Below are 9,929 nucleotides of genomic sequence, written 5' to 3'. Positions count from 1 at the left end.
CTCACCCTAAAAGAGCAAAGGCAACAACCAGACCCAAACCTTCAAGTGGTGTGTCAGGGGGCTGTAAATGCTGGGTGGCAGAAAATGAAGACCACAGCGAGTGAGTAGCCAGAGAAGTCAGAGGAAATGAAATGGGATTTTTCTAGAACAAATGATGTAGGGACTTTTTAAAAAAAAAATCCAATAACTAGCCACAGAATTGAAGATGTATCCCTTCTGAACTCACAGTGTGCAAAGGCATGTTAGCCTTTTTGGAAAAAAAAAGACTGAAATAGATTCTCTTCTCATATAATACAACCTGATGGCAGCCTTCCCTCCCTTCACTCTTCCCAGCTTCCCCCACTACCTCTTTTCTCCCCTCCATCTACTCTGAAGGGACACCAGCCTCCCGGAGCAAGGCTCTGGCGGGCCTTGCCCTTCTCCCCCATTCCTTCTGCCTTGCTAAAAACCATTAGATTCCATTCCTGAAGCTAGACACCAAGGTCTGTTCCCATACTTGGCCACTTCCTCCTCCTGAGGCTGACTACCAAGGTCCAGCTGTCAGAGTATTGAAATCCAGCCATCAAAAGCCCTCTTTGGCTCACCTAATTAACATGCCCAATTAAGATTAAAGGTCTCATCCTAACACAGGGTTTCTCAATTTACCTTCACAAACCATTTTCCTATGTGCCACATCTGTCTCCTCTCTATCCCTCTGGGACAAATAGCCCTTCCCCCTCTCCCTTGTTCCCTTCCTCCACTCTTTTGTTCCATCTGTCTTCTCCCCACATCCTCTATCTTTGTCTATTATTCTCTGCATAATGTCTGGCTATGGATCGTCTGCTGCCAGAGGTAGCCTCTCAGATAATGACTGGACAAGGAACCAATCTATGAACCTATGAATATATCAGGAATCATTTCATTGATTTATTTTTGTCAGTTGTGTTTGCTTCTACCCTAGGTCTCTGGACTATCCATTCTCCAGTTCCTGGTCACCCAGGCAGTGTAGGGCATTGGGTTCCACTCATGATGTGGGTCTCAAAGTTATAACATTGGCTGGCCACTCCCACAGGTTCTGCCTCACCATTGCCCCAGTACATCTTGCAGGCAGGACAGATTGTAGGCTTTGTGGCTGGGTTGTTGTCCAGGTTTCTCTTTCCATAGCCTGCAGAGGACCTTCTCACCCTAAAGAGACTAGAAGATAGGGAATCCATGCCCACACCAGCCTGACTTCTCTATGTTCAATGAGCTGTGTAGATGTTGTCCTCAGCAATGGGGCCCCACTGTCAATTTTTGGAGAGTGACCTTCTGTCCTAGCATCAGCCTATGTAGTTTGATGCTCTCCATGGGACCTCCTCAGCCCAAAACTCAACCGAATGTAACCCATTCCCACCACTGGAAGCCTTGCCTGGCTATAAAAGATGGCCAGGTCAGTCTCCATATCCTCCATTACTAGGAGTCCTTGCAAGGGTCACCCTCATAGATCCCAGGAAGTTTCTCCTGCACTAGACTTCACACCTCCTCTTCTTGGACACACAGATGTTGTCCTAGCTACTTTACGTTTTACTGAAGGGCATCTGTGACTCAAGCTCAGGAACAGTTAATTGATGTCATGTGTACCACGGCCCATTTCTTTCAACTCAGCCTATCGTACATTATGAGTAACTGGTTGGCTTTGTGCCTTTTGAGGAGAGTAACTTTCTAAATTTTAACAACTTAACACAGGTCCAGGGTTATAATAGTCTCACTACTGAAAATTCATGATTATCCCATTGTGTAATGATCTTTCATATCACACAATAGTTTGAGAACTTTGAGCAACACTAATTTTATTCAATTTCCTTTATTGAGTACTTGTTAACAATAAAAAGATATAGAGTCCTATTCCAAATTCTAAACTCAATTTTTAACTTAAACCTTGAGTTTCCTAAATTACCCAGTCTGAAGTAATTCTCTTTATACCTGAAGAATGGTTTTATTGAAATTTTTGAGAGAAAACATGTATATCACAAGAAGCATATGACAAACATCTCAAGAGTACAAATCAAGTGTAAAAATAACAAAATTTAGTGGGAAATCCACATTGCATGAGAAGTATGTAAAGCCACGGGTTGTAACATGGTTTGTTTGCTTGATGTGCACTGAACACCCTTTGAGAACCTAGCCTCCCATGGAGAGGTAACTGTATGTTTTGGGTTTGTCCATGGACTACATTCAGCCCCCCTCTTCTCAAGGAGGTAAAACTCACTGAGCAGAGATGTAGCTGTAATGGATCAGGCCACCAGGATGGTCTTTGGTGGATTCCTAAGCCAATCAGAACTTTCCTCATTGAGATAATAAAAGCCCTGCATGGTCCTGTATTTCTTTCAGTTCCTACCCCACAGGAGACTAACTACTGTTTTCCTTATGTTTCTCATTCAGAAACAAAGAAATCTGTGTTCAGACTTGCTTGAAGATTAGTTTCTGCTTGTTGGCATTTCAGATTCTGAAGTCAATGTGGCTCTTACAATTTCCCCTTAAAATCAGATTGTTGATTTAGGATTATTAAAAAAAAAAACTCTGTTGTCTGGGCTTTGGATTTTCACTGAGAACGGCCTTCCCTTGATCGTCTTCTAGATCCTGAGTAGAAGGAAATGACAGTGGTTAGATGTGAATATGACAAAACCTCACGGGTAAGAATGGGGTGCCCTGTGTACAAATCTCTCTCTCAAAAGTGACCATTGCTCCTTGTAATAAGATTTATTTAGAGCATGTTGATCTGAGTACTATCTTCACTTTATGGTGAGAAAAACATTATACCTTAATCAAAGGTAAATGAAAACATAAAACTCGATGATTTGAAGTCTCTGGAAAATTGAAGTGGTTTAGTGTGCCCATAAGAATTCGTGATAAATTTATAATTTAAAACATATGCAGTTCAGGGGTGCAGGTGAGCCAGCCCTGAGGGTGCGAGAGCAGGAGAGCTGACCCCTTTCCCCCATACTCCCTGAAGCAGTCAGAAGAGAGGGCCCTGCACCTCGCCTGAGCAAAACAGTAGAACTGGCCCTGCTAGTATGAGTGTTTGTGGGTCAGATCTAGGGACCTGAGAGCAGGAGAACTGACCATATTCCTTTCTGCAGGCTGCATTGGGTGAGCTAGCTGAGGCCGTTCTGGAGAGCTCACTTAGGTAGTGATGATGAGGGAAATCTGGTGGGCTGACCAACCCAGCCAGTTACCACTCAGACCCAGAACCAGGGCTGAGTTGGCCCATGGCAACATCCACCACATCTATGAAATGTTGCAGCATGTGAAAGGACTGGATCTGCAGATCCAACCTGCAGGATCTCCACAACACTGGACAACAACAGCATATTCAAGGGGAGCCCCAGTGAGTGCTCATTAACAATAGTGTAGCAGAAGCCAGAGGCCTCTATCCAGACTCTTTATGTTGTTGTTGTTGTTGCTATTGTTTGGTTGGTTGGTTTTTGGTTTTTCTTTTAAATTTTGTTTTGTTTTGGGAAGGAGGTTGCATGGGCAGAGGGCAGAAGCCAGGGGAAGGGGAGATAAGTGGGATTGGGAGGCATGATGTGAAATCCACAGAGAATCAATAGAAGTTGAGAAAAAAATGGAAAACAAAAACATGAAATTATTTTGCAATTAATTACTTAGTGTCAACATTCCATATACTGAGGCAGTTTAAGGTCATTTTTTCATATACTATATTTATGAATCCTGTGAATTAATTTCATTATTAGTGTGTAATTATCATAATCATTAGAAACTTTCAATTCTACATTTATAAGCCCTACAAAGGAAATCTTTGCTGATTTAAAAATTGAAATGTTTACTCACATAGGAGAAGATATTAGAAAATAGGCATAAATGGAAGAAATCATATTATATATGTGATATATATATATATATATATATATATATATATATATATATATATATATATATATAAAATAGAGGATTAAATTATCTAAGTACTTATCCGAGCACTTATATTTCAACTACACCCACTCACACAAGTAATATTTACAATAATTTGTGTCTGCCTGTTCTCAGCTCTGATGTGAAAGGATTTCATTTCTTTCTTTTTTTAAAATATTGTTTATTTGTTTAAATTTTATGTGTATGAGTGTGTATATGTCTGTGCACTATGTGTGTGCAGTGCCCACAAAGGCCAGAAGAGGGCACCAGATCCCCTTGAATTAGAGTTAACAGATGGTTATGAGTCATCATATGGGTGATGGGAATCAAATCTAGGTCCTCTGCAAGAGCAGCCAGTGCTCTTACCTGCTGGGATGACATCACTCTAGTCCCAGCATTTCTTTCTGGTTTAACTTAGCTGTTCAATACATTTAACTATTTACACAAGTCTATTTGCCATTCTTTTAAGATCTGTTTTACTTTCAAGTAATAAAGAACATAGACAGTTATCATGACAAACTCATCAAAACTCACTAAATTTTCTGTTTGTCCAAAACCAAAATTCAATGAGCTACATTAAACACTTTCCTCTGTAACTTACATCATAGCAAAATCTGTCAAACATGTGTTAGCATATTTGATATACTTACCTTGAACCCTTTTGTTGCTTTGTATCTTCTTTGCAGGTGTGTCTAAAATGAAAGATTTGTAGTTAGAAACGCTTTGTGATTTCAGGTAAAATCAGGAGGCCATCACCAAGGACAAAAGTATAAAGTATAAGGAACCCTTGCTTACATGTGTAGTTATTGTAGTAGTAAGCTTACTGGTCCTTAGGACTTTATGTGATGGAGAAGTTACCTGCTCCCCCCATATCACAGTGAGTATACACTAAAAAAAATGTTTTGTTGTGTCTTTTGGAGTCTCTGAATTTGTGCCATTTTTGCATGGAATAAAGGGCTTTCATATTGCTGACTTCAAAAAAAAAATATAACACTGCCTTCCAAGAAAGTTACCCATAGTTCAGTTACTCTATGTCCTATGTACGACTCTGTAACATTCTCACTAGAGACCAATAAGCAATTTAGAAGTGTGCCAAGCTGGGCACGATGGTGCACACCTTTAATTCCAGCACTCAGGAGGCAGAGGTAGGCGGATCTCTGTGAGTTCAAGGCCAGCCTGATCTACAAAGTGAGTTCCAGGACATCCAGGACTACACAAAGAAACCCAGTCTCAAAAAAAAACAGAACAAAACAAACAAGAAAGAAAGGAAGAAAGAAAGAAGGGAAGGAAGAAAGAAGGGAAGGAAGGAGGGAAAGGAGAAAGAAAGAAAGAGTGCTAATGTTCATTTCCTTTAATTCCACTGCCCATCCTTTGAAATCATTGACTGAGAAATTTAAAAAGCTATTAGTAAAATTTTCCTTTTTTCCTTTAATTTTTCTTTTACTTTATGTATAGGGTGTTTTACCTGCATGGATATCTATGCACCACATGTGTGCCTAGTGTCTGCTGAGCACAGCAGAGGGTGAAGAACCCATTGAATTAGGGTTACAGACTGTTGTGAGCTGCCATGAGGGTGCTTAAACTCAAGACCAGGTCCTCTGGAAAAGCAGCCAGTGCTCTTAGCCACTGAGCCATCTCTCTAGTCCTGACATTTTTCATATTTAAGAGTTACAAGTGTTCTTACGATTTGTGATTTATAGTTGAAAATAATTCTCTAATCATTTTAATATGTTAGTCCTGGTATGACTATCTAGTAAGCCCAAGGTCACATTTTATCTTCGTTTTGAGGTTATTTGGGATTAAAGACTGATTGGTTCCTGTGGTGGTTTCATTTTTCTGATTGACTTCATTTTTTTTTCTTTAAAAAATCTTATTCATTTTCTATGTATCATTAATATTCAGCAATAAAGCTGATTTTCTTTATTGGGATTTTTTTCAATTTTTTTTTTACAAGCATCATGTAAGATGTACAACAGCAAGCAAATGAAAAAACCTGACATTTTAAAGAATTTATGAGCTTTGTTGCAATCTTAGCACATTTCCGACATATCAGTTGTCCATAAGGCATGTAACCATTTGCTATATCACATTAGCACTGTAGTTAAACATAGAACCATAGAAAACCTTTTGAGATTGGATAGTAAGTGAGAAATGTCCTTGAATTATAAAGTCTAAGTAATTACATGTCAAATAGACATTTTCTTTAACTACAGCTTTATTTGATAATGAAATAATGATTCATAAAGTATTATCACAATGAGATGAATGCAACCTTAAAAGCTGAATAAAGACATGGTTTGCAGTGAGCTTATTAAGTTCTACCTAGTTGCAAAATTGATTTCGGGATCAAGAAGAATCTTTTAGGTTCCTCTCTTCATGTAAACAACTGCTTTCAGATTCCCTTACATACATTTGGTAGTGTCTGACAATGAAATTTATCAGTTATCTTTATTCTACTATGACAGCATCCAAATTAGAAATGTTCAATGAAGCTCAGAAATATCTCAGAAGGAAATTATAATCAAATGCAGAGCCTGGGTTTGCTCTCCAGGTTCTAAAAATGAAAGAGCTTTAGGAAGTGACTCTTGAAGAGGTGCATGTGAGAGAGGAAACAGACACCTGACATCAAGGGGATGTTTGTGACTCAGTGGCAACTTGATGTTTAGAGAGCTAGAAAAAGAACACTAACTTTTCCAGTTAAGGTCCATATACTAGTAATGATATTGCACATTGTGACTCTTTAAAAAGATTAATGCATTTATTATTTATGTGTGTGTTCATGTGTGTGAGTTTATATGCATCATGTGTGTGCAGTGACAGTGGAGACCAGAAGAGGGCATCAGAGCCCCGGGAACTGGAGTTACAGGCAGTTGAAGGCTGCCCTGTAGGTGCTGAGAACCAAATCCCAGTACTTTGAGAGAGCAGTACATATTCTTTACTTCAGAGTCACCTCCCTGGGTCCACGCCCTCCTTTTTAAGAAAAGAGAAGTCCCCAGAAATGTTTTGCTAAACCTTCTAAAGTGGCACTCTTGAAACTCATGCCTTATAGATCTATGGACAGTTCACATCCAGAGAAGTCAAAGGAACTCTGGGAGAAACAGAAATAGAAATAACTCCATCAATTAAAGAAAAACAACATTTTTTGAAGTGTAGTACATATATTCTGGGAGAAGGAACCAATTCTTTACTATTCAAGTGCCATCTCAAAGAAAACTTTCAGAGTCTTATTAATTAAAGGAGGAGGAACATACTTACCCACAGTTTCAGCCTGTGGGAATGAAACAACATAAATCGGGGAAGGTTTTAAGTAATTCTCTAAAAGCACTGCCATTCCACCAAGCTGCTGACTAGGGCAAGGGTTACGAAGAAAAACAAAGAATTCAATTCACACTTCACTCTGTGTTCACTCTTATTTCAGGGCCCTCCATGGTTTTATGGTGGAGAGTTATTTAGTGGGCCCTCTACTGCATTGTTGAGGACTCATGGGGTTACTTTTGGCTTAAGAATATGCCATAGGCTCCCTGCCTTCTGGAAGGAAATCATGTGTTTTTCAGATATGTGTGAATACATACTGAAAAAAAAAATACAGTGTTGGTTGAATAAAAAATTACTATTACAAATCGAGAGACATGATATAAGGGATGTTATCTATATTAAAATAAGCAAAAATGACTTCCAGAAATATACGAGATCTTAAGAGAAGTTATATTTTTTTAGACATAGTGATATACTTTTTAAAAACATTATAAGTGGAAAGCCATCTGAACTGGATTTTAGATTAACATCAAATTTTGAGTGTCTTTCTTGATTTTTAATATACTGTAAAAAGCATATTTATTGTAGATATCTATTTACTTGTACTCTGAATAATTTTAGTCTGATGTTTTGTTGTTAGCAAATTGAACTAAAATGCATTTACTTAGCTGTCAATGAGCCAAATGATTTTTAAAACATTTCCTATTTTTGTTTGTTTGAATAACGACCACTGAGAGTGCGCATATTTTGAATCCTTTCTTTTTCTTTTGAAAGTAAGTCCATCTAATGCCACAGACCAAGAACATTCCATCCATCAAAGATTAATTTTATATGCTGAAGAATATATAATCCCGAGTACAGATTATCACTCAAACAGTAAGCAGGAACGCATATTCATTTGTAAGAATGCAGTTTTGGAAATGCAAGTTGCTAAAAGTTATTTACGCTTAACTACGCACCTACAAATTCCCCAAACATGCCTGTCTTTGTCATGGGGACAGTGAATACGATTTTTGGAAATATGAAAAGCTTTTTCAAATTGTAGACTTCTCTGCCAGCTAGCAAAAATCATTCCTCTTTTTCACATAGTAAAATATCTGCCCAATTTTTTGGGTCAAGGCAAAAAAGTATTCATTGCTCCCCACTTTACACCATGAAACTTTTTAAAGACTGTTTAACCAGTGATCCCTTTGGGGAGCGACCACTTACACACGCCAGTCAATTTGCTGAAGACAGCTCACCACGCTGTCTTTTTAATCTAATTAAAGGAACAGCCTGCATGCCCAGTCTTTAAAAAGCTGAAGCCCTTTCCATCGTCTGTTAAGGGGTTAGTTGTGTTTTACTAACCTCCCTGGAGCAGTCTTTTAATCTCCTCATCTTCAAATAAGTGACCATCGCCACCTTCAATGAACTTTGTGACCTTGGAGACCTCTGAGAGGACACATGTTCACAGCAGAAATTGGTTCACTCAATAGAAAGGAATTTGACATGATACATACTGCCATCTGCTCAGTAAAGAGCTCCGGACCGCCTCTCAGCTCCGTCTAAGTTTTGGGTGTTGGCTTTTGGTGCAGTGTTTCCATCAGCCGTAAAGCAATAGACGAGGAAACAATCTGCACAACCCCCACTATTGGCCTTGTCCCCAGCTTTGGAAGAACTGCATATGCTGGTGTGGAATATGAACACCGGAACAAGGTGGTGCAGATAGCATGTTCAAGGCCTTCAAGGGGACAGGTGGCTCAATGCCACACTCTTGCTTTTCCAGACGTACTGACCTTTTTGTAGAAATTTCTGCAGCGTCTCTTCTGTTCCTCCACCTCCTGTAGAAATCCTGGTGTATTTTATCTCAGGACCTGGGGGAAAACAAGGGTGCTCAAACTCTTTTTGTAAAGGCAGAACAGAAAGGGTTTTCGACCGTGTGGGCCACACGGTCTGTGCTGCAGCTGCTCAGCAGCCTAGAGCAAGGACAGCCAGAGGTGCCCCAGCGAAGCTCACTTTAAACTACGAGGCACAGACTGTGTTTTCAGAAGGTTTAGGTAAAATATATAAGATACTAAATTTAAAATTTTAGCTTAATTCACAGATGTGAGTCTCGTACAAAATTGACTGAATTTGTCAACTGGTTTAGATAGACTCATACATCTTGATATGTAGATGTATAGATTTTAACATTAATGGAACCCCAAAGGAAATTCCTCTCGTATTCAGTAACTCAGTAACAAGCTACAAACTAAAGGCAGAATATCATAAGGCACATATGTATACACAGAGTAACAGTGCATGTTTACGGACATATCTATAAAAAAGTCTTTGAGTAAGAAATAGGTAACACAATTAGAATATTCTATTTTTTTTTGCAAAAAGAAAATGGGAAATAGAGTAACTTTAATAGTCTCCATGACAAAGACTAAGTTTATGTAATGCAATATTTATAACTTGTGTTTATAATGTGAGTGCCGCTCATGTATGGAATTAACAATTACCTGTAATGATTCGTTCTTCCCGGGTCTGTTTTTCAGTTATTTCAACAGGAACCCCATCTATGATTTTGGTGTACTTTTTAATGACTGGCTCTGAAGGCAGAGAAAGAAAACAACTTGTGATTTACCTACCCTCTTACAGTGTTTCTACCACCCAGAGCTGGAGATTTTAATCAAGGATGTGTTTCTCACAACACTCTTGTTTAAGAATCAATTGTAGCCATTGTTGGAACAGACTGTAAATGTATTCTGACCAGTCTGGGCAACTCTTGGGTCTCAGGTGAGTGGGAGGGTTGGCTGGCA

At 39.0% G+C, this 9,929-nt stretch overlaps 1 protein-coding gene across 4 annotated transcripts in view; it reads right to left on the bottom strand.

Annotated features, from left to right (window-relative positions):
* Positions 1-1,806: 1,806 nt before the first annotated feature.
* Positions 1,807-9,929, bottom strand: part of Postn (periostin) — a 31,800-nt gene continuing 23,677 nt past the window's right edge. For 2 of the 4 annotated variants that reach the window (XM_006977569.4, XM_006977570.3), the window contains 5 exons: positions 9,630-9,719; positions 8,922-8,999; positions 8,494-8,577; positions 4,542-4,583; positions 1,807-2,598 (listed from right to left, as the gene is read on the bottom strand). In XM_006977569.4, the coding sequence (XP_006977631.1) occupies positions 2,561-2,598; positions 4,542-4,583; positions 8,494-8,577; positions 8,922-8,999; positions 9,630-9,719 (332 nt within the window). In that variant the 3' untranslated portion in view covers positions 1,807-2,560. The remainder of the gene's footprint in view (positions 2,599-4,541; positions 4,584-8,493; positions 8,578-8,921; positions 9,000-9,629; positions 9,720-9,929) is intronic. The other 2 variants (XM_006977572.3, XM_006977571.3) reach the window with 1 other exon arrangement.

Source organism: Peromyscus maniculatus, chromosome 6 (assembly GCF_049852395.1).
Source record: "Peromyscus maniculatus bairdii isolate BWxNUB_F1_BW_parent chromosome 6, HU_Pman_BW_mat_3.1, whole genome shotgun sequence".
Classification (NCBI taxonomy): Eukaryota; Metazoa; Chordata; class Mammalia; order Rodentia; family Cricetidae; genus Peromyscus; species Peromyscus maniculatus.
The sequence above is the reverse complement of the archived record's forward strand: the minus strand, read 5'-3'. Positions and strand labels throughout refer to the sequence as shown.